The following is a 25240-nucleotide window of genomic DNA, read 5'->3' as shown; positions in this document are numbered from 1 at the left end:
GATGGGTAATTGGGCTGTTTTCAAGTTTTAGCTATTACAAACAGTGCTGCTATAAACATGGGTGCACATGTATAGCTGTGGTATGACTCTTTTAACTCTTTTGGGAAGATACTCATCAGAGGAATAGCTGAATCAAATGGGACCTGTAATCATAGATTTTTGAGATATCTCCATACTGATTTCCACAGTAGTTACACCAGTCTACACTCCCACCAGCAGTGGAACAGGGTTCCTCTTTCCCCACAACCCCCACCCCAGCATCTGTTATTGGTTGATTTCTTGATAGCAGCCATTCTTTCTGGAGGAAGGTAGAATTTCAGTGTTGTTTTCATCAGCATCTCTCAAATAACCAGTAATGTTGAACATTTTTTCATATGTTTATTTGCTGTTTCTACTTCTTTGTCTGAGAAATGTCTATTCATTTCAGATGCCCATTTTTGGATTGGGTCTTTAAATTTGGGAGGGCTGATATTTTTGAGTTCTTTATAGATTCAAGATAGTAGAACTTACTCGGAGGAACAGCTGGTAAAAATTTTTTCCCACATTGTGGGTTGTGTCTTCATGCTGTTGGTGGTTTCTCTTGCCATGCAGAAGCTTTTTAGCAAGATGAGATCCCAATTGTTGATTCTTTGTGCTGGTTCACTTGCGACTGAGGTTTTGTTCATGAAATCTTTTCCTACACCAATGTTTTCAAGAGTTCTACCTAACCTCTCTTCCAGCTGGATTAGTGTTTTTGTTTTAATATTTAGATCTTTGATCCATTTTGATTTTAATTAGATTCAGATCTTGGCTCTTCCCAATGCCTGCCCTATGACAACGATAAAATCTTTTCAACTCTGAGTCAGTTTCTTAAATGTAAAATAGAGGTAGTATGAGCTACATTATAGGATTTATAAGGATTATATATAAGCACCAAGTATTGTGCCAGGTACACAGTACTCAATCAATAACAGATTATTGTTAATCTTTGTACAACACTATTTTAATATTATTTACATTTTAATACCATATTAAATACATTATAGGTATTCAGTCAAGTTATTTTTAAAATTTTTAGATACAATTTACAGATAATAAAGTCAAAAGAGTACAGTCTGATGCATTCTCAAAATTACATGCACCTATGGATCTACCACCCAAATCAAAAAAAGTATATTCTTCATTATTCTTCCTTCCAATTGATTACTTCTCACCCACAGAGGCAAATGCTTTCTGATTCATACTGTCATAGATTAGGTTTGTCCATTCTCAGGCTTCATGTAAATGGAATCCACCATATACACTCTTTTGTGTCTGCCTTCTCTTATTCAATGTAATATTTTTAAAATATACAACCCTATAGCATGGATCAAGGTTTATTTTTAACTATTGTATTGTATTTCAGACATGAATACATCAAAATTTTTCTCATTCCCTTATTTATGGATCTATTGGTTGTTTCTAATTTGAAGCTCTTATGACCAAAGTTACTATGAACATTCTTGCACAAGTCTTTTTGTAGACACGTTTTCATTTCTCTTGTGTAAATGCTAAATGGTGGAATTGATGTCTCATAAGGCAGATGCATATTTAACTTTATAATGCAGTTTGACAATCTATGCCTTTTAAACAAAGCTTTCAGTCAATTTATTTTTGTTATAATTATTGATACAGTTGGACTCAAGCCTATCATCTTCATATTTTTTGGCTTGCTTTTTTTCCTCTGTCTTCTTTTCCATTAATTGACTGCTGCACTTGTATTTTACCCTCTCCAATTGATTTTAGATTTTGAAGCCTCTTTCCTTAATAGTTACTCTGTATATTCCAATATGCATCCTTAATTTATTCATTTTCTACCTTGAAATAAGTCTGTAAGTTGTCTAAGTTGGGTTCAAACTCATTATCCTACCTCCTCAGCCTGGGATTACAGGTGTGTGCCACCATGCTCAATTAGAATTCTTAATTATTATCATCTCATTTGTCCACATGCATCTTCATTATTTCCTATTATCATAAATTTTAGTTGTATATGTGTTGTAAATTCTATCATATATTGATATTAATTTTGTTTTAAATACTCAATAACCTTTAAAAATTTTTCTTTTATGTTTACCTTTTCTGGCCCATATTTGTGGGTCAGATTCTGTTGACTATTTTTTTCTTAATTATGGGGCACATTTCACTGTTTTTTAGGATGTTTTATCATTTTTTATTATATGCTAGACATTATGTGAAAAAGAACAATAGAGTATAGTATCAGATATTTTTCCTAGAAAATTCCATATCTTTTCCTATATCAGTCCTCTGGGGTGGCATCTAAATCAATCTCAGTTTTATCTGAACCAGGTTTGGGCCTTTTGGAACATTTAGTGATGCTCACTTTGACACTAGCTCTATATTTTAAGAAAGATAAGAATTATCATTATAGCAGGTTATAGAATTTTCCCAATGGAGAACCCTTGGTACTTTACAGAGAGAATTTATGCTGTCAACTTCTGAGGTGACTAAAGAGTTCTTTTTCTCTTCAGCATTATCTACCAGTTGCTACAAGTTGGCATCTTTCTCTCCATTGTGATATTCTTTCCCTTATCTTTGATGAAATGTTATCTTTCACTTAGGGAAGAGTTTGTGCACTTTAAAGATTTCTCTGGTTTCTCCTATTCTGCCTTCAGCCTTTGGTAGGATGCTGCCATGGTCCTTGATTAAATTAAAATTAATTATAAGCAGGCTTTACTTTATTTCATTGTGCTTCAGAGATACTGTGCTCCTTTGAAACTGAAAGCTCATGACAGCCCCACATTGAGTGAGTCTATTGGGACCATCTTTCCAACAGCTCACGTGATTGCTAGTAGCAGTTTGCAGCAATAAAATATTTTTAGTTAAAGTTTGCACTTTTCTAAACATTATGCTACACTGAACACTGAATAGACTATGGAAGAGTGTAAACATTACTTTTATATGCACCAGGGGCCAAAAAGTTCATGTGACTTGCTTTATTGTGCTATTTGCTTTGTTGCAGTGGTCTGGAACTAAACCTGCTATGTCTCTGAAGTATGTCTGCATAATTTTTTAAAAATAAATATTCCATTACACTGTAATAATATCTGTACTTTGCAACATATTGTCTCTACCTTTCCTACACAATTTTATACCTTATCAATCAATTAAAGAGTTTGTATACTACTTTAAGGCAAGAATGAATTTCTTAGGTGAGCTATATTACTATTCCAGTGTTGAGTTCAAATTCATTATAATCAAATAAAAGGATTGAAAGAACATATGTTTGTTAATATTAATAAACATACTTCCTGTTGATTATACAAAAGAATTTATGATTTGATACTGTATTAATGTGCAAATACAAAAAGGTGTGCTATTTCTTAATCTGAAAAATCATGGTCAACATTCCATTACTTGAAAACTCCTACACCCATGTATCAGAGGTGTCAGAGTTCTTAAAATTTTAAAAAAAGGATATGACATCTTTCTGGATTTCTGATACTAGGCACTGGGTAGATACAGAGTAAATAGTTTTAAAAGAATAATAAAAATTTACTATTAGCCTTTGATAGATAAAACACAGGTACCTAGCATAATACAACCAGTCAAGATTCCACTGGCATTTCTTACAATAATAAATATTTTCCCAGAAGCCATGAGCAAGATTTATTGGTGAGTCAGATAGCCCATTTGCCCTACCCCACTGAGAAGAGAGCTGCCTGCCTTCGAGTTATTTCAGTTGTCCTAGATGGACCTTGTTCTCCATGAAGCCATGATAAGGCGGGGAATCTCCCACAGAGCGCTCCAATTTTGTGAAGCTACGCCAGTTGAGGGACTTTTCCTGATTGGTGCCCTACTGTCTTTTAAACCAGCTGGAACCAGCTGGCAGATGTATCCAGGAGTGAGATCAGTGTGTTTTCTGACAAGACCCTTCTTCCTCCCACACACCCGATTTGTTCCACTTTTACTCCTTTCCACTGGGAAGTCATTTTCCCTGGGCTACAAGAAAGAGCAACATCTGACCTCCTGACATGCCTTGTCTGGTATTTCATGGATTTGGCAGTTTTTCACTCAAGCACGATTGTTTAAAAGCTCTCTGAACTTTTGCTTGTGCTGCTGTTTTTGCTTGGGATGCCCCTCACATTTCTGCATCCATCCCCCTTCTTCCACCAGACTTGACTCTGGATGTTCCAGGAAGGAGACCCTGACTGATTCATTTTTGTTTCCACTATGCCTGAATATAGTGACTAGTTCATAGGAGGTGCCAAATAAATATTTATTCAGCTAATGTAAACTGAGACTGACTCACCCCTCTCCTGCTCCGTGTTCTGATATATGGTCATGTCTCTTCCTCGGGATGACTACTTCTGCTTGTCCAAGAGTCTGGGGAAGAAAAACTGAGCAGAGTCCATCTGACTGCCTTTGATTCTTTCGCTGTGTTTTGGGAGAGCCAGGGTCATGGCTCTCAAAATCCTTGCTTAAGGGCTGGAAATTGAGCTCAGTCATTTTGTCGCCTGCTGAGCAAGCTCAAGGACCCTAGTTCGATCCGTGCAAGGAGCAGAGTTCAATCCCCAGTACCAAAAAACAAAACAAAACAAAACAAAAAACCTCAACAAAATCCTTGCTTGAAATTAACTCTGATTTTTTTCCTTATTAATCTAGTGGAATGCCTCTAAACACAGTCTTATAATACCAGAAGAAAATGAAATATTTATTTTGTAATTCTCTGACCAATCATATATCCAACATTTTTTCTGCAATAGACAAGGGTATACTAGAAAACTTTATGAAAAATTTCTAAGAAAAAAGTTTTAATTGAGGTAATTCTGTGCATAATTAATTTTTGTTTCATTTCTACTACCCAGTTTTTACCAGTCTCTGTTATGGGATGCCAGTGTTACATAGGAATGACATTTAAGAACTTTTTCTCCAATTAAGCAAAATTACAATTAAAAACATCACCTATCAGCAATAAGCTAATTTAGTTCAAAGAAATGTACAAAAACTTTATTTTGACTAATGATGTTTGCTTCTTCAAACAGGCTTATAGCCCTCCATCAAGTATTGAAGAGAGTAACTATTTGCCATGTTTTTCCCTCTTAGGCTGTGAAGTTGAGATTCTTGGTGTCAGACCTACTTATTGCCTAGAATATAAAAATGTCCCAACGGATATCAATTTTGCCAATGCAGTCAGCGATGCTCTTGACTCACTCAAGTAAGTGTCCCAAATTCTTAGCCATCACACTGTTCTTCCTTGTTTCAGGGCCAATAATGAATCAAGAGGGCCTGATATAGGTGAAATCATGTCTCAAAGAGTTGGTGAGCCTATAACATGGGAATTGCTACCTGCTGGGAGGAAATGATTATGAATAAGTAATTTGGGTGAGGAACTCTGGAATGTTCAATAAAGAGCAAGAAAATCCCCAGGGGTTTGGGACCTCCTTTTATATGTTGTTGGATAAGGGAGAAGTAATATAAATGCCAGCATTTTCCTAGTCATAATTTAGCAAACAAATTATATCTCAAAGATATCAATAAATATTTGGCAAAAAGGGAGGATCAATAATCAGATAAGGTTGGAAATCTTGCTTCTTCTCCTACCTTCTTGGAAATGTACAAAGCACATTAGTATATCAGAACATGGAGCCGTTTTTTTTCTCCCATGCCAAACAATGACGCATGGTTTGAAAATGCAGAAATTAGTAGCGCAGTACTGTTCTAAATGGCACAGGAGTCTGTCGGTGAAACTGACCAACAAGACAGGTCAGAACAGTCTCAAATCAGTATGAGAAATCACTTAAAGGAGTCATCAAGATGGGAGATCAGCTGCAAGTCTGCATTAGAAATTAGCAACCAGAAGACGAAGGGTGCTGGTGGCTCTCAAGTGTCCGGGGCTAGACTAGAGATCACCTTGACTGCTAAACTGGTTTCTAATGCAGAACATTCTGAGTAATCAGAGTGTAGAGACCAAGACAGGACCTGCATCCTCACAAAAGAAGGAGCACATTCTCCAGCAGGGTGCTCTGTGAGAGTTAATGAATATTAAGCGGGTGTGCAGATCCCTAGCACTGAACACATGAACTGGCCACACTAAGACTGCCTCAGATACAGAGATGACCAGTTATGGATCTCATTCTTTCAACCCCCTTCTGTCCAGAACCATCATGGTGAGCTAAAGTCACCACTGCAGAACTAGTAAAGGAAAAAACCCCTGCCTTCACTGATTCTTAAAATATTCTACTTCCATGAAATCCATCAAGAGGGGCATTTAGGGGACATAAGTATTCATGTTATAATTGACAAGTTGGAAAGAAACTTGTTTTAAAATACTTAAAAGAGAGGAAGGCGCTTCCTGGCCACAACCCCTCCCACTGCTCCTGGCCCAGAGGAAGGGTCTTCCGGGCCACCATCCCTACCGCCGCTCCCGGCCCAGAGGTAGGGGCTTCTAAGCCACTGTCCTACTGCTCCTGGTCCAGAGGAAGGGGCTTCCTGGCCACCATCCCTCCTGCTGCTCCAAGCCCAGAGGAAAGGACCTTTGGGCCACCTTCTGTCCTGCCACTCCCGGCCCACAGGAAGGGGGTTCTGGGCCACCATACTTACCCACACTCCTGGGCCCTGACCCACCTCTCCCAGCTCAGAGGAGGTGATCCTTGCGGGCGCCAACAGCACCCCCCCCCGCCACCACCCCCACCAACCCCAGAATGAGAAAACACATAAGTAAGTCTCAAAACCAGACTTTCAGATCACCTACAGCAACCCCAAAGGGAAATGAGATGGAACACTCTGATACTCAACCACCTGGACCCACTCAACTGGCAACAAAAAGGGATCTGGAAAAAATGAAATCAGAAATAATTTCTCAGATAACAGGAGAAATTGTGCTCCTAGTGCAAGACATGATTAATAAATCTAGAGAGGAACTAAGGAACATGATGGAATCCCAATATAGGAAACAAATGGAATCCATAAAACAGATGCAAAGAGATTTCCAGGACATGAAAAACTCCACTGAAAGTCTACACAGCAGAATGAGCCAATGTGAGGACAGAATTTCAGATATAGAAGATAAGATTGCAATTAATGACCAGGAAAAGAAAAATTGCTTCAAAATTATAAGGGAACATGAGAAATCAATCCAGCAGCTGCTAGATGATGCAAAGAAGAATAACATAAGACTGATGGGAGGCAATGAAGAAACAGGAGAGACTGCACATGACATAAAAAAATCTCTTCACAGAAATAATGACAGAAAACTTCCCAAGCAGGGGGAAAGAGCTTGACACACAGATAAGTGAGGCATATAGGACTCCAAATAGCCTTGATCAAAAAAAATCTACACATAGGCATATAATTGTTAAGATTCCAGAAACTCAACAGAAGAACAAAGTTCTCCAAGCAGACAGAGAAAAAAAGCAAATCACAAAGCCCATCAGAATCACAGCAGACTTCTCAACACAAACCATCAAGGCAAGAAGAGCTTGGAGTGACATATTCCAAGCCCTAAAAGAAAACAGCCTCCAACCCAGATTGATGTACCCTGCAAAACTATCTTTCAAAATTGATGGAGAAATAAGATACTTTCATGACAAAGAGCACCTTAGGAACTTCGTGAATACCAAACCAGCACTCCAAAAAATTTTACACAATATCCTAGGAACAGACACTGAGGATCACAACCCCAGGAAGCAAAGCAGAAAGAACCCATCTGGCATGACAAGAAATTAAATGGAAAGGGGGAGAACCCAACAAAAAGAAAAAGTCAAGGGAATGACAAGTCAGTACATTTCAGTATAACCCTGAACATTAATGGTCTCAATTTACCAATCAAAAGAAACAGACTGGCAGAATGGGTCAAGAAGCAAAATCCAACAATATGCTGCATACAAAGAAACACACTTAATTCAAAAGGAAACTCATAGACTGAAAGTTAAAGGGTGGAAAACAATTCTCCATGTGATGGGAACCCGAAAAAAAGCAGGAGTAGCTATCCTCTTTGCACATCAAGTAGATTTCAAACCAACACTGATTAAGAGAGACAAAGAAGGACACTGCATCCTTGTAAAGGGAACAATCCAAGAGGAAGAGATGACAATCATAAATATCTATGCACCAAACACTAGTGCACCCAACTATATAAAACAAATACTAATGGACATGAAAAGTCATATATGCACTAATACAATTGTAGTGGGGGACCTCAACACCCCACTGTCACAAATAGATAGATCAACTAGACTAAAAATAAGGAATGAAATAATAGAACTCAATCGAACTCTTGAACAAAGGAACTTAACAGATGTTTACAGAGTCTTCCACCCCACAAAATCAGAACACACATTCTTCTCAGCTGCACATGAGTCATTCTCAAAAGTAGACCATATACTCACACATAGAACATGTTTAAGTAAGTGCAAAGGATTTGAAGTTATCCGCTGTATATTGTCAGACCATAGTACGATGAAATTGGAGATCTATAGCAAAAGAAACTCAAAAAATTTCATAAACATGTGGAAATTGAACAACACACTTCTGAATAACCAATGGGTCACAGAGGAAATTAAAGAAGAAATCAGACAGTTCCCTCAATTAAATGACAATGACAATACAACATATTGGAATCTATGGGACACAATGAAAGCAGTCTTACGAGGGAAATTCATAGCAGTGAATACGCACATTAGGAAAACAGAATGAACCCAATTAAACAACCTGATGCTGCACCTCAAGCTTCTAGAAAAAGAAGAACAGGACAACCCCAGTGCTCAAACAAGGGAGGAAATTATAAAGATCAAACGATAAATCAATGCAATGGAGACTAAGAGAACAATCCAAAAAAGTCAATGAAGCCAAGAGTTGGTTCTTCGAAAGAATCAACAAAATTGACAAACCTTTAGCCAACCTTGTCAGAAAAAGGAAAAAAAAGGCCCAAATCCATGCAATTAGGAATGAAAAGGGTGAAATTACAACAGACCCAGAAGAAATCCAGAGGATCATCAAGACCTACTTCCAGAACCTATATGCCAATAAGATGGACAACACAGAAGAAATGGACAGATTCCTAGATACATATGAATTACCAAAGTTGAACCCAGAAGACCTAAAAATTCTGAACAATCCAATATCAACCAATGAAATTGAGAATGTAATTAAAAACTTATCAACTAAGAAAATCCCGGGCCCTGATGGCTTCACTGCTGAATTCTACAAGACATTTAGAGAGGAACTGCTGCCACTACTGTTTAAACTCTTCAATGAAATTGAAAGGGAAGCAATACTCCCAAATTCATTCCTGGAAGCAAGCATCACCTTGATCCCCAAAGCAGAGAAAGACCCAACCGAAAAGGAGAACTATAGGCCAATTTCACTAATGAACATAGATGCAAAAATCCTTAATAAGATAATGGCAAACAGAATGCAGAAGATCATCAAAAGATCATATACCCTGATCAAGTGGGATTCATCCCAGGGATGCAGGGATGGTTCAATATATGCAAATCAATCAATGTAATACACTGTATCAATAGAGCCAAGGACAAAAACCATATGATTATCTCCATAGATGCCGAAAAAGCATTTGACAAAATCCAACATGCATTTATGATAAAAAACCTACAAAAAATTGGAATAGATGGTCTCTACCTCAAACTGATAGAAGCCATCTATGAAAACCCAACAGCCAATATCATACTAAATGGTCAAAAACTGAAATCCTTCACACTAAAATCAGGAACAAGACAAGGATGTCCACTATCACCACTCTTGCTCAATATAGTTCTGGAAACATTAGCCACAGCAGTTAGACAAGAGAAAGAAATAAAAGGAATAAAGATAGGTAATGAAGAAGTCAAATTGTCATTATTTGCAGATGACATGATACTGTATATAGAAGACCCCAAGAACTCCATGAAAAGTCTTCTAGACTTAATAACCCAAGTCAGTCAAGTAGCTGGTTACAAGGTCATCACACAAAAATCAATAGCTTTCCTCTACACGAATGATAGACTCACTGAGACAGAAATAGAGCAAATAATTCCTTTCACAATAGCATCCAAAAAACTGAAATACCTAGGAATCAACCTAACAAAAGAAATCAAAGACCTCTTCTCTGAAAACTCTGACACTCTGAAAAGAGAGATTGAAGATGATATCAGAAAATGGACAGACATCCCCTGCTCCTGGGTAGGAAAGATCAATATAGTGAAAATGGCCATACTTCCAAAACTGCTATACAGATTTAATGCAATTCCAATTGAGATCCCAGCAGTATACTTCATAGACTTTAAGAAAACAATCCAAAAATTCATTTGGAACAAGAAGAGACCCAGAATACCAAAAGCAATTCTAGTTAACAGAGACATGGGAGGGGGTATCACAATCCCCAACCTGCAACTCTACTACAAAGCTATTGTGATAAAAACAGCATGGTACTGGCAAAGAAACAGACCTGAGGACCAGTGGAACAGATTAGAAGACGCAGAAACAACTCCAGACACGATCAGCCATCTCATCTTCGATAAAGGAGCCAAACCCCCTCACTGGAGGAAAGATAGCCTCTTTAATAAATGGTGCTGGAAAAATTGGGCTTCAACTTGCCAAAGATTAAAACTAGACCTGTATCTCTCACCATGCACTAAACTAAAATCAAAATGGATTAAAGATCTAAATATTAAAATAGAAACTCTGAACCAGTTGTAACAGAGGTTAGGTAGAACCCTTGAAGACATCGGTGTAGGAAAAGATTTTATGAACAAAATCTCAGTTGCCCGTGAACTAGCACAAACAATCAACAAGTGGGATCTCTTCTCATTAAAGGGCTTCTGCACAGCAAGAGAAACCACCAGCAGGGTGAAGAGACAACCCACAATGTGGGAAAAAGTCTTCACCTGCTCTTCCTCAGACAAAGGTCTACTATCTCAAATCTATAAAGAACTTAAAAAGATTAGACCTCCCAAATTTAGAGACCCAATCCAAAAATGGGCATCTGAAATGAACGGACATTTCTCAGACAAAGAAGTAGAAGTAGCAAAGAAATACATGAAAAAATATTCAACATCACTGTTCATTTGAGAGATGCAAATGAAAACAACACTGAGATTCCACTTCACTCCAGAAAGAATGGCTGCTATCATGAAATCAACCAATAACAAATGCTGATGGGGCTGTGGGGAAAGAGGAATACTGCTCCACTGCTGGTGGGAGTGTAGACTGGTGCAAGCACTGTGGAAATCAGTATGAAGATACCTCAAAGAACTAGGACTGGAAGTCCCATTTGACCCTGCTATTCCACTGCTGGGGATCTTCCCCAAAGAATTAAAAGAATCATACCACAGTGATATATGTGCACCCATGTTCATAGTTGCACAGTTTGTAATAGCTAAAGCTTGGAAACAGCCCAAATGCCCAGCAACTGGAGACTGGGTAAAGAAAATGTGTTTTTTTAATAAAATGGAGTACTACTCAACCATAAAAACTGAGAAATTAGAGACATTTATAGCTAAGTGGATGCACATTGAGGCGACACTCTTAAGTGAAATAAATAGGACACACATGTATAAATACCAACTAGTTTCTCTGGTGTGAGAAACTGAAAGTGTAAATAAGGACTAAATGTATAATAGGTCATGTGAAATAGGAAGAAAAGGGGCAAAGGGGAAGGAAGTGGGAGGGCTAGGGGAAAGGACAAAAGGGAATGGGATTCATATGAGAAAATGGAAAAATAGGAACAAAATCTTTGTAAATAGGGAGGAATGGAGGGATTGTAGGGAGGGCTGGGCCAGGGTGAAAAATAAGAACCAAGAGAGACTATGTAAAGTTGCAAATTTCCAGTGATGAATGTCATTATATTGTATACCTAAAATGTACCATTGTTTAGAATGAATAATTGATAATGCAAAATAGGAAGAAAAGGTCCAAAGGGGTAGGGGTAGTGGGAGGGGCACGGAAAGGAAAGAAGGGAAAGGAAAAATGATGAGAAATGGAAAAAATGGAAATAAAGTCTTTTTAAATAGGGAAGGGTGGAGGGGGTGAAGGGAGGGCTAGGAATGCGGAAAAAATAAGAACCAAGATGTACTATGTAAAGGTACAAGTCCAATGAGAAATGTAATTGTGTTGTATACCTACAATGTACCAATAAAAGAATTTAATAGAAAAAAAAAAGTACTAAGACTGGAAGTCCCATTTAACCCTGCTATTCCACTGCTGGGGATCTTCCCCAAAGATTTAAAAGAATCATACCACAGTGATATATGTGCACCCATGTTCATAGCAGCACAGTTTTTGATAGCTAAAACTTGGAAACAGCCCAAATGCCCATAAACTGGAGACTGGATAAAGAAAATGTGGTTTTTAAAAAATAAAATGAAGTACTACTCAGCCATAAAAAATAAGAAAGTAGAGACATTTATAGATAAGTGGATGCACATTGAGGCAATACTCTTAAGTGAAATAAATAGGACACACATGTGTAAATACTGAATAGTTTCTCTGGTGTGAAAAACTAAAGGTGTAAATAAGAATTGAAATGTATAATTGATATTGTGAAATAGGAAGAAAATGTCTAAAGGAATAGCGGAAGTAGGAGGGGTAGGGGAAAGGATAGAAGGGAATGGGATTAATATGAGAAAATGGAAAAATAGAAATAAAATCTTTGTAAATAGGAAGGAAGGGAGGGGTTGAAGGGAGGGCTGGGTAAGGGTGAAAAATAAGAACCAAGAGAGATTATGTAAAGGTTCATATTTCCAATGATGAATGTCATTATATTGTATACCTAAAATGTACCATTGATTAGAATGAATTATCAATAATGCAAAATAGGAAGAAAAGGTCCAAAGGGGTAGGGGTAGTGGGAGGGGCAGGGGAAAGGAAAGAAGGGAAAGGAAAAATGCTGAGAAATGGAAAAAGTGGAAATAAAGTGTTTGTAAATAGGGAAGGGTGGAGGGGGTGAAGGGAGGGCTTAGGAATGGGGAAAAAATAAGAACCAAGATGCATTATGTAAAGGTACAATTCCCAATGAGAAATGTAATTGTATTGTATACCTAAAATGTACCAATAAAAGAATTTAACAAAAAAATAAAAATAAATAAATAAAATAAAATACTTAAAAGATTGACAAGTAACAAATTTAAGGTTTTATACTTTTGTGGAGAGAGAAGGGGCAGAGTCTAGGGGAAATAGCGTTTAAATAAATGCTCTTCACATGACTTATAAATCACATGTTTTGTGCTTCTGCCTCCTATCTACTCTGCTTTCTTTTTCTTGCCCACAAGGACTCAAAAGCCATACATATAATGATCTGGAATTTTGTATTATAATCTAGTTTGTGGAAGCAAAGCAGAAGAGCACAGTATGTACAGCAGCTGAGCAGAGCTGAAACTTCGGGATAGTTCTATGTCTACCTAATTCTGGTTCCAACAAAACCAAAGTGCTAGCCATCTCTGCAGCCTTTGCCATGTCAAATATGATAATTCTGATTATCAAATAACCCAGCAGCCTGTGTAGCAGTGTATCTCTTTCTCATTCATCTTGCCTTTTCAGGTGAATGGACTCTTACCAGCGATTCACATGTAGACAAGCAGAGCATGGCCATGAATGTCCCAGTTCAGCGCTGGCTGGAAATTTAGATTTCCCTGTCTTCAGGGACATCAGAATGCTGGAGGGATAAGTTCTGGGCTCTCTTTCCTTTGAAGAAGTGTTGCTCTTGTGTTTTTGTTTTCTTTTTCAAGCAATATGGCAAAGTTATAGAATGATGAGGAATTATATCATCTTTACCTTGGAGACAGGGAGGATTTTCTTGGTGATGGAAGTAGTACTGGTGGTACTGGTGCTGCTGCTGGTGGTGGTGGTGGTGTGTGTGTTTGTGTGTGTGTGTGTAGCAAAGGGATTGATCTCCTATAGACAGAAAGGGCTACAAAGAACTGCAGGTATAGAGAAATAGCCCCAGGTAAAGCCTCCACAAGGTGTGGCTTGGCACTAAGTTGCCCAACTCAACACTATTCATATTGTAGCTTAGGTACTTGGCCTTGACTCCATGAAATGCCATTCACATAGTCCATCATCTGAATAATGCCCTTGCGTTGGGCAATGAAGGCCTGAGTAGAACTAAACCAAGCCAAAGCAATCATTTTATGGTATAGCCATGCCCTAGTATAGTCTAGAACAATCCAGTCACCTCTGCAAGTAACAGCTTGAGCAGGCAATAATGTAGCTCAGAAGAGTCAAAATTCTCATGGTATGCTGTTTAGACAAAATTGCATATATCTTTGTATAATATAGCCTTGAGTGGAGAAGCATGTCAAGAAGGCTATTGGCTCACTCCTTGAGTTTTGGGGGGTTCTGTTTGTTTTGTATTACTGGGATTGAACCCATGGCCTTTGAGCTGAGCTGTATCCTCAGCTCTTTTTAAAAATTTTTTGAGGGCCGGGGATTTAGCTCAGTGGTTGTGCTGCCTGCCTCGCAAGCAAAAGGTCCTGAGTTCGATCCCCAGTACCAAAAAAAAAAACAAAACAAAATTTTTTGAGATAGGGTCTCACTATATTGCTAAATTGCCCTGGCTGACATAGAACTTGCCTCAGTCTTCCAGAGTGCTGGGTTTGCAGGTATGCACCACCGTGCCTGGATACCTCTTGGTTTTTGTTCAGCTGTATCCCAAATTCCTAGTTGTAATTTGAAGAACACTTTGAATTTTCAAATGTAAGTATTCGAACATGCACATACGTTTCTCTGAGTCAGCACAGCTCCTAAATTGTTTTTGTCCACAAGAAACACCTGGTAGATGGGCTTTGACAGAAAGCAGCACATGCCATTAAGCTCTTGAGCATCAAGTCCTCCCCAGGGATATTTCAGCAGAAGGTCCACACAGGTCACAAAGCTACACAGCCTCTGCAGGGGGGGGATAACCTGTTGCCTGCACCTGATCTGGCCATTGCTTTTCTATGCTTAGCCTTATTGTCTTCAGTCACATTTTGTGAGATGCTATCTTAGAACTTAGATGCTTATTTAGAATAGAGGAAAGGAGAAGGAACAAGAATTGACTTTTTTTTTTTAATACTCGTTTGCCAGCATTGGTCAAAGGGCTTTATTTCCATTAACCCATTCTGTTCTCTTCTTCACCATATTAGGTGTTGTCCTTCCCATTTTACAGAACAGACCCCTGACTCTGAAGGTTAAATACCTTGTCCTGACTCTTTTAAGCTGGTGGGCAGGGTAGCCAGGACCTACCTCTTTCCTTGCAGGTTTAGCACCCTGACCCCTGGGGCCTGTCCTGCATGTGAAGTGACTGAAAAACAACTTTAATTCCTTCAAGCCAGTCCACAACTAGGCTTTTAAAATGCACTGGAAGATCAGACACAGAGAGAAGTTGAGAACCACGGCCCTGTTCACCTTGGGGCTATCCTGGACCTGAGGCTCCTGCAGGGGCAAGGTAGATGGGGCCTTTGCAGTCTGTTCAAGTTTTTATGCATTCACTGCATGGAGCCTTTGTCACTAGTGCTTTCTATGATCCACCACTACACAAAAATACTCAGCAGAAAGTACCCCTGTTCACACTCCCACCTTGCTGTCAGAAAAGAAAGCAGTTTGTGATGTGCATAACTTAATCCAGCATCCTGGAGGTTCTGCTTGCAGGATAGTTATGGTTCAGTGGGCAAGAAATGGTACATGGTACTAAAGCTGAAATAAGCCATAACATAAGTAGTTTTGAGGGGTAGGTAAAGGAAGTGCAGGGGAGGCAACCTCACTGAGTCCTGGCTACATGGTGGGAGCCAGGCAGTGGCTTCTAAGTGGACCATACAGGCTCACCAAAGGGTTGGTCAAGAAACCACTGAGCTGCAGAAATGGCGGACACAACTATCATCTCCGGTCAAGCTCCACACTATTGAACACAGATCCAAAGGAGGTTCAGGATCCAAGAACCTCAATGACTCCCAGTATTAATAAATGAATAGATGGATGAGAGGTTATCTCCACAGGCCACATGGAAGCCAGCTCAAGTGTCTTGGCCTGAGACTCTCCTCCCTGTGGGATTGAGAAAGAAAGGAACACAGGACCAGGCTCACAGAGACCAAGTTCTCCTCTTTGCTGTGAACACCACTCAACAAAAGTGATATGTAGGGACATCTAGAAGGAAAGGGGAAATAGAAACATTTCTTTCCCCTTCTTTCTCTTTTGTTGTATGTCAGAATCTTTACACACATCAGACAGTTTAATATTGAGTATAGACATTGGGTAGGTTTTTCAGGTAGGAAAACTGAGGCTTGGAGATATTTTTGCTATTCATCTAAGACCTAATTAGTGAAAAGAGAAGCCAGAATCAGAATGTAGTTCTGTAGTTTGGGCAGTTCCAATATCCCCATCAAAAGGTAATTTTCAAAATTAAAACTTAGTCATGTACTCACTATATCTTTGCATAAGATTTATGCCAAGGTTTAAATTAATTTACTACTGAAGAGTCAGGAGGGTCACAAGCCTGGTTAGAAGGAGAGCTTGGTTCTGCCACCTGCCTCACAAGCGCAAGGTCCCGAGTTCTATCCCCGGTACCAAAAAAAAAGAAGGAGAGCTTGGGAAACACACACACACACACACACACACACACACACACACATGCATGTGCGCACTTGAAGAAAAAGGAGGACAATGATAGTATGCGATGCAGAAATCCTTGATAATACAGAGTAATCACACTATAATTTGGGAGACTGCTTTCTCTAACAAAAACAGTTTTCATCTTATCAGTTTCCCTACCACTTAGCAGCTAAGTTTACAGAGTTTACAGTAGTTAAATCTGATTTTCAAGCAAGTTCAATGGACAGTGCTCTAATATACTATTGAAGAGATGGGTACTCACTTTGGGGCCTTATTTCTAAGTTTTGGACTGTTTTCTTTAATTGTCAATAACTAACCATTCCTTTAAATTGCCTCCATTTCTCTCTTCCTAATTCTTCTCTCTTTCTAACCCACTTTAGTCAGGTAAACGATGTGACATTATGAATCACTTTTTATATTGGAGTGAAATCTGGACAGAATCCTTAAATGACGGGAGATTTGCATGTCCCCAAATCTCCATGGCTAAGAGCCCCTCACAGCTTTCAGGAACCGAGATGTTGGCCACATGTCTTTCTGGCCTGGTTCCTGGCCTTAAAGCTATAAATGGCTAACAACAGGGCTGCAAACCTCTCCTCCCATCTCTCCTCACCCAATCGGCTACAAACAAGCCAATCAGTTACAAATGACCTGTGATGGAGACCAGATCCATATGGAAAACAGCTGGCTAACAAGAATTTATCTGCTAAATTCCAAACAGGCAAGGGCCCTCAGAGACTTAGGTCCCCAGTGCAGCAAGGAAACTAACATAGAAACCTTCATTTGTACAACCCCAAAATTGCAAGCATCCCAAATCAAGTGTTCAGGCATCTGGGATTGACAGCTTCCTGACACAAAGCCATCAGGTAAATTGTGATACTTGCTAGCTGTCCAATCACATGGAGTTTTGTGAATATGGTAAATAGCCTTGGGGAAACTCATCCAGTGACTGCAGCATCAAGGCAAAGTGTGCAAATGAAGAGAACTACAAGTATTCTATTGAGCTTTAATGCCACAGTAAACCTTGTTTGTGAAAACTCCTCACTGTAATAAGCTCACCACTCTATCAAATAGCATTTTCTTCATATATAATCCCTCACTGAAAGTGTGGACATCTAAACAGATGATTTACTGTGTGAGTCAGCCCATCTGGAATGCTAAAGATGCAAGTACATAAAACAAGTAAATGCTGAGGCTTACCTGTAGGACAGATACTGTGGAAGCTTCCATTCTGTTCAAACACAGTGATGGAGGAAGGGCCATTGGCCCTGTCACACTAATGAACATGGACCTCAAACAAATTTCAGCATAGGGATTAAAATGTCATTCTCTCGTACAAACTTTTTACCTAGCACCTACACACTTCAAGGACCCCAAAGTGACTTTTTGTACTCTACTGGGTATGGATGCAGAGGGAGTTTGGATTAGTCATTCGCACATTAGTGAGGATGAATAATGATGATATCATTTGTGAGAAGCACGTAAATGATAACTTTACCTAATCCACATTGTGGAGCAGAGTGGTAATGGGGCTTATTAATGAGGGCTCAATTTGTTTTTCTCTAAAAAGAAAAAAGAACATTTGAGTAACCATTTCTCTTAACTTGAAATCAGTGCATCCTTAAATCTGTTAATAAAATACACCTCTGAGTGCCCAGTAGAAACTCACAGCCTCACTAAAGAAGGTGTGACCATAAATGCAGGAAGGTGCTAGGCAGAACATTCTCTGGAGTTTGGTCCTTGGTTTAGGTGAGGGAGTAGATGTAGACCCTAGAAGGCAGTTTGGTAGAGTTAAAGGTGTTCTGACTTTGGAGTGGAAGATTTGCATTTCCTGTTTTAGCTGCATCTAAGGGATCCATGAGGTCTTCTGTAACTTCTAGGCCCTCTTAGGCCTATTTCTTCATGGACAAAATGTGCATATCCTCTCCTATACAAATCCTTTTCACTGTAGCTCTAGACTTTGGAGGCATAGTCAACCTATAGATGCAGTGCATCATGTGTCTAGAAGTGAAAGCGACCAAGCTTCATTGAGTTGCTTTTGCCCTGTCTCACACCCAGCTCGCTGGGAGTTGGTCAGAGTCATATCAGATAGTAAGAACCATTTCCAAAAGATCACTTAGGCTAAGCAGAACATTTCCCTAGTGATGTGGGCTGTCAAATACTGAGCACTGGTGGCTGTGTTCTGGGGTCCAGGTTTGAACCCTGGCTCTGGCCATTATTAGCTTTGTGATGCTGGCAACTGTCTTGAACTCTCTGAATTCTTTTAAGATTGTTTTGAAGGTTGAAGAAGACAATGTACATAAAAGACCACACATGGCACTTGATCAGTGCTTGATCAGTACCTAGGACTTGCTATTATATAGTTCACAGCCAGTTTTAGGGTTCCTACTATGTGTTAAATGAAGAATAAGTCATTGTCTCTAGAGTGAAAGAATCTCAGTTTAGACAGAGAGAGGACAGATAAGTGGACAATTACAGCACACTATGCAAATTCATAGCCCAGAAGTGAGCCTACAGTGCCATGGGAACACACAGAAAGGCCATCCAGCCTGACCTCAGGACACCAGAAGCTTCCTGGAGGAGCTGGCATTGTCTCTGGAACAGAGCAGGACCAGGCACTGGATAATTCTGGCTTGGCAAACAAAGCTGTCTGAACTTCTTTGAGGCTATTTTCCTGCTGGTGGATGGTAGGATTCAAGGCCCCACAGACTCTGAAGACATTCTTTCATTCCTCATGTCCCAAATGTTGGGGAGAACATATCAGGAGAAATCATGCTGTGAGTGTGTGTGTGTGTGTGTGTGTGTGTGTGTGTGTCTAAAACAGTTTTTCCAAGAGAAATAATTCAATCTGCCAAGGATGTTAATTGTTACCCTTTATAAAGTCCAAGCAGAGAAATTACCTGTAATTTCTTTTCCATGGTTTCATCTTTTCCTTAGTTCTTATTACCATCATTATCATCATTGTCACCATCTTCATCATTATTATTGTGATCTATATCAGGTGCTTTATCAGGGAACAAGGAGTGGGCAAAGCCAGAGCTTGGGATGAGAAGTCACAGTGGAAAGGATTGTGACTCTCTGTGAAAGACAGAGAGAACATTATATGGTGCTCCTCTCCCTATCCTCATTCCCTAAGCCTCCTCCTCCCATTTATATCATGAGCTTTTCATTCTTAGCCAAGCACTGAGGGTTAAACAGCTTGGATTCTACCATCAATGCTACCACTAGAATTCACTCTATATCCACACTAGAGCCAACCTTTCATGTGTCCCTCATAGAACAAACATCCCGGGGTGTCTGCTGATGTCAGACCCTAAACATTAATCTATTTGCATCCTGTCTTGCCAATCAATTAGACCCACAATCTAGTGTGTTATCTAGAGACTTCCTTAATGTCCAGCAATAATTGCACAGTAATTATTTAAATGACTCTTTCCAGGTATTAGGACCTATCAATGAAAGCAGATGGTGAGAGTGGAGCTATAAAAAAGTGTCCTCTGTCTTCCTATTTCATATTATCTATCATACATTTTGATCCTTATTTACACCTTCAGTTTCTCACACCAAAGAAACTATTTGGTATTTATACATGTGTGTCCTACTTATTTTCACTTGAGTACCACCTCAATGTGCATCTATTTAGCTATAAATGTTTCTAGTTTCTCATTATTTATGGCTGGTAGTACTCCATTTTATGAAAAACAACAACAACAACACATCTTCTTTATCCAATCACCAGTTGATGGGCAATTGGGCTGTTTCCAAGTTTTAGCTATTAAAACTGTGCTGCTATAAACATGGGTGCACATATATCACTGTGGTTTGATTCTTTTTATTCTTTTGGAAAGATACCCAGCAGGGGAATAGCTGGGTCAAATGGGACCTCTAATCCAGGATTTTTGAAGTATCTCCATATTATTCCACAGTGGTTGCACCAGTCTGCACTCCCACCAATAATGAAGAAGGGTTCCTTTCTCCCCACCCCCTGCCAGCTTTTGTTATTGGTTGATTTCATGATAGCAGCCATTCTTTCTGGGGTGAGGTGGAATCTCAGTGTTGTTTTCATCTCCATCTCTCAAATGACCAGTGATGTTGAACATTTTTTCATATGTTCATTTGCTGTTTCTACTTCTTTGCCTGAGAAATGTTTGTTCATTTCAGATGCCCATTTTTGGATTGTGTCTTTATATTTGGGAGGTCTGATGTTTTAAATTTCTTTATATATAATGGGAGGGATAGGGGAAGGAAAAAGAATAAATACAAGAAAAGGAAAAAAAGGAAACAAAGTCTTTATAAATAGGGAGGGGTGGAGGGGTGGAAAGGAGGGAAAGGGAATGGGGAAAAAAATAAGAACCAAGATATATAATGTAAAGGTAGAAATTCCCAATGATGAATGTCATCATATTATATACCTAAAATGTACCAGTAAGCTTAATGAATTAAAATTTATATATAAAAAAGTGTCCTCTGCCTGTTAGCACATCCTCCAACTATTAGAGACATGGTAAGCAATTCCATATAGCTAGGACAGGGGCAGACCAATAGACATATTCTCCAACTTTTGTCACCAAGGTGCTCACAACTAGCAAGTCTTGGTTCAGTATTCTTCCACCTGGTTCATTTTGAGGTAAGGGTCTTGCCTGGTCCACAGGATAGGGCTTGGGGGGGAATACCAGTGCCTTCACAGAGGGCTGGTAGGTCACAAGGGACTAATCCATCACATGTCTCCTTCAGCCATGCCTCTCTTACTCTGTTTCCTCCAGAAGTGGCCAGGCTGACCTTGCAGCCATATACCATGAGCGCATCGATGTGGAAGGCCACCACTATGGCCCTTCCTCACCTCAGAGAAAAGACGCCCTCAGAGCTGTGGACACTGTCCTGAAGTACATGACACAGTGGATCCAGGTGACTTAAATCAAGGACAACTAGCCTGCCATTCTCTCCTGTCACGCTTGTGTTTCTCCTTGACTGCTACTCCCCTCATCACCTTTCTTCTCACTAGACCAGTGCAAGGCTGTTTCTTGTTCATGCAACACTCTCAGAGGCACCAAGAGACACCTTGTCCCACAGCCTGGCCAGGGGGATTGAAATGACCTACATGGGCATTATTATCTGACTGAGCTGGCAGGCTGACCCAGTTCTTCAGAATCCTAACAACTTTGCTAACCAGCTTGTTTGGAGATGGGAGTCAGACATGAGGACTGGCTGAGTGACTGACTAAATGCAAGTTTGTGTTTCTTTGTTATTTTGTTTTCATTTTACTCTATTTCATATTTTACATCTATAATATGAACAAACAGTAGTTATCATACGACCACACAAGTTGGTTGAAAAAGTAAAAGAAAATAAAAACAGGGAGTGTAGTTTGCCAAGGTAAAGTTCTGGTCTTATTTTTCTGCTCATATTGGGATGGAAGGTTTCCCCTCTCCAAAGGGCTTCTGCCATGATTTTGAACTGTCTCATCAAGGCAGATGGTAGATGATTAAATTCAGAATTGAGAAAAGATTTCCTCTAAAATTTGTAGTTTAAAAACACCTTGATATAAGACAGACTCTCTTGGTAGGTGCTGTAGTGACCCTCTTTGTTTTCCCTATAGGAACGTGGCCTGCAGGATGACTTGAACGTCCTCATTTTCTCAGATCACGGAATGACTGACATTTTCTGGATGGACAAAGTGATTGAGCTGAACAAGTACATCAGTCTGAGTGACCTGCAGCAAGCAAAGGACCGAGGGCCTGTCGTGAGCCTGTGGCCAGCCCCCGGGAAACATGCTGAGGTAAGAAATGTCTCGATGGGGTGCTGGGGGCCAAATATACCTCTTGTGCCTCCACTGCCTGTGTTATCCTGTCTGTGTAGTTGTGTAGAGCAATAGTAGGAGCTTAGACTCTAAAGGCAGGTCATCTAGTTTGCCACTCATTTATTCATCCAGCGATCTCATCAAGATATTCATTTTCCCCGACTCTGGTCATCTCTGTAGTGGCATCTATGCCCACTGAATTTTTTTCAGTACGAGGAATTAAACTTAGGGCCTTTGCACTGAGCTACATTCCCAAGCCCTTTGGTATTTTAAGACAGGATTGCTATATTGCCCAGGCTGGACATGCACTTGTGTAGTTCTCTCGCTTCAGCCTCCCAGAGTGCTGGGATTACAGGTGTGCGCCACCACACTCAGCTACCATACTGAATTTATGAAAATCAAATGAGATAAAAGATGACCAATGCTTAGCACATGCCCAACATGTAGAATCGAGCCCTTTTAGAGCTATTTTATTAGCCAAAATATAGTACTGGTTAGGCAAATAAGGAGACCATCAGAGGCAGACTCTGAATGTTCTTTCTCTGCAAAGAAGCAGCCAGTCTGATTTGTTCCCATGTGGTGTTTTAAGTCGAGCATGCACTGGAGATGTGAGAGTTATGAGTGAATGCAGGGAGCTGAGGCCGTCTGTGCAGTAGGCCAGACACTTATCTCAGGAGCCTTAGCCCTTGTGTTCAAATCCTAGCCCTGTCATCAGCTGGAACTGGAAAGACACCTCCCCTGCCCCTCTGCTTCTTCCCATATATGAGGGGAGTGATCAAATTGCAGCTGTCCCCAGGCTCCTGTAGAACACAAAGAATAGAGCTGGGCCCACTGCACAGACTATGCATGTGTCACTTATTATGACAACCACTAACAAAGGAGAATGTCCCCAGGAGGGTGCGATTGAGTTCTCACAGTGTGGGATGGGAGGAACTCAGCACCCTGGAATAATTAGGCCTCTACTTACCATTCTTGCAAAACAATGATTTTAACTGGCAGGATGTGACAAACCACCTGAAGGAAGTAGGGAGGGACAAGTGGCACCTTACTACTGAGCTTTCAGGCTGCCTCGCCACCTGCCAATACAGGCTCTATAACTTCCGCCCATTCCCAGATCTGGACCAGGAAGCAACTTTATTTTCTCAGCGGAGCATAATCTTCGGGTGGTGGAGGTTGCCAACCACTGGGGAGCCAGGAAGAGGCCACCGTCCATCCTCATGGACACTTGTCATTGTCGATGGACCCCTGGTGGAGGCCGAGTTCTATCTCTGGGCCAAGAAGAAACCTATACCCCACCCCTGGCTGCTGTCATATAAGAGCCATGTTCTTGCCACTGTCCTCAGGGAGACACTTCTTTCTTCTCAGGCTCCATAGTCAGAAAGTGGAGGTGCGGAAAATATTTACACAATATCCCCTTGGACTCAACTAAAAATGAAATCAGAACATGTTGGCAGCTTCACGAGAAGTTCTGTTTTCCTGGCAAGGAAGACCATCTTCGTCTCCAACTTGGCACGGAGGGTTGTGCCATCTCCAGAATGCCTGGGCACCTGCAGCCCACAAGCTAGGAAGAGCTTCTTCCAATGTGATGTTTAAGTCAAGCATCGCTGGCAGACTACAGCAATTGGTAGATTATTCAAAAGAGGGGGCTCTGTTTGGGTGACAGTTTGTCACATGAAGGACACAACAGTTTGCGAGACCTGTTGTGTTTTCATCAGACTTTTCGTGTATCCAAAATCTTCCTGCAAATGCACCCTACTTGCCTTAAGAACTCTGGATTTTCTGAAGAGGGAAATCTTAACTCATTGGGCTCATGAGAAATGTCCTACTGAACAATCTAAAGACAAATTATTTTTCAGAGTCAACTTAACAAATTCAATTTCATTTTCAGTTTTACCTAAGACTATGATTTGGCTAAAGGCCAGCAAGTCAATTGCAACCAGTTGGTTTTCATTTTAGCTGTAAATGTTTAAGTGGCTGCTAAATGTGAGAAGTATGTACAAAGTTTACATCTTTGTCAAAAAATTAACGATATAGTCAATAAACAATTGCTAGTACTTTTAAGACTCACGTGGAGGTAGGGCATAGTCTCTAAGTCAAGTTAAAGAATGCCCTTTTTCTTTGACCTTTGTGGTATTGAACATAAGGCAGGCCAATTTCTCATTTGATTTTTAATTTCAGTAGATAAACTTTGACATAAATACATTTCTGCAATATGTTAATTAGTTATTGAATATATACATAAGAATTATTGTAACATTTGTGAGGTATGAAGGATAATGTAGTAACAGTCACCTGATATTCACTAAAAAGGGAAGAAGTACAACATTGCCATAATCTGTGACCTCTTCTGCATGTCCTTTGAGAACCCCATAATCTTTTCTGCCATCTCTGAAAAACACACTGTCCTAAATTTTAAGTTTTAATTTTCTTAATTCTCCTTAAGTTTTACCATATATATTGTTTTGTTTTGTATTTACTTGAACTTTATATGATAGTAATAGTTCTGTCTGAATTTTTCAGTAATTTACTTTACTTTTCCTCCACCAGAGATCTCTAAGATCTTCCATATGCCTTTATACTTGTGATCCACTCATCTTCACTGTAGTATAGCATTCCACTGAAGAATCCCTCCAGTATTTCTTTACACCTTCCACTGATGCTGGGCATCTGGGCTGTTCGGTATGTCTACAGGTGCATATGTGTGAGAGGTTCCTAGAGGTTCACTTCTCAGGTCAGAAGATATGTGAATCTTCCGCCTTAGGATAAAGCCAACTTGTTTTCTAAGCTATGCAAAAGTCACTTTTTTATAGTCAAATCTATCAGATGTTTGGTAATTTCATTCCTTAGTCTTATACACTCCCCTATCCCCAAGTCCTGCAAATATTCAAT

At 39.8% G+C, this 25240-nt stretch overlaps 1 protein-coding gene across 2 annotated transcripts in view; it reads left to right on the top strand.

The window, feature by feature from the left end:
- The window catches only part of Enpp6 (ectonucleotide pyrophosphatase/phosphodiesterase 6), a 131361-nt gene that overhangs the window by 81581 nt on the left and 24540 nt on the right, over positions 1-25240 (top strand). For both annotated transcript variants that reach the window (XM_087217061.1, XM_004852991.3), the window contains exons 3-5: positions 5083-5194; positions 21318-21459; positions 22151-22330. In XM_087217061.1, the coding sequence (XP_087073187.1) occupies positions 5083-5194; positions 21318-21459; positions 22151-22330 (434 nt within the window). The remainder of the gene's footprint in view (positions 1-5082; positions 5195-21317; positions 21460-22150; positions 22331-25240) is intronic.

This window comes from Heterocephalus glaber, unplaced genomic scaffold (assembly GCF_053883595.1).
Source record: "Heterocephalus glaber isolate CG9 unplaced genomic scaffold, H.glaber_assembly_v1.0 deba00001461, whole genome shotgun sequence".
Taxonomy (NCBI): domain Eukaryota; kingdom Metazoa; phylum Chordata; class Mammalia; order Rodentia; family Bathyergidae; genus Heterocephalus; species Heterocephalus glaber.
Note: the sequence above shows the minus strand (reverse complement) of the source record. Positions and strands in the feature narration are given on the sequence as shown.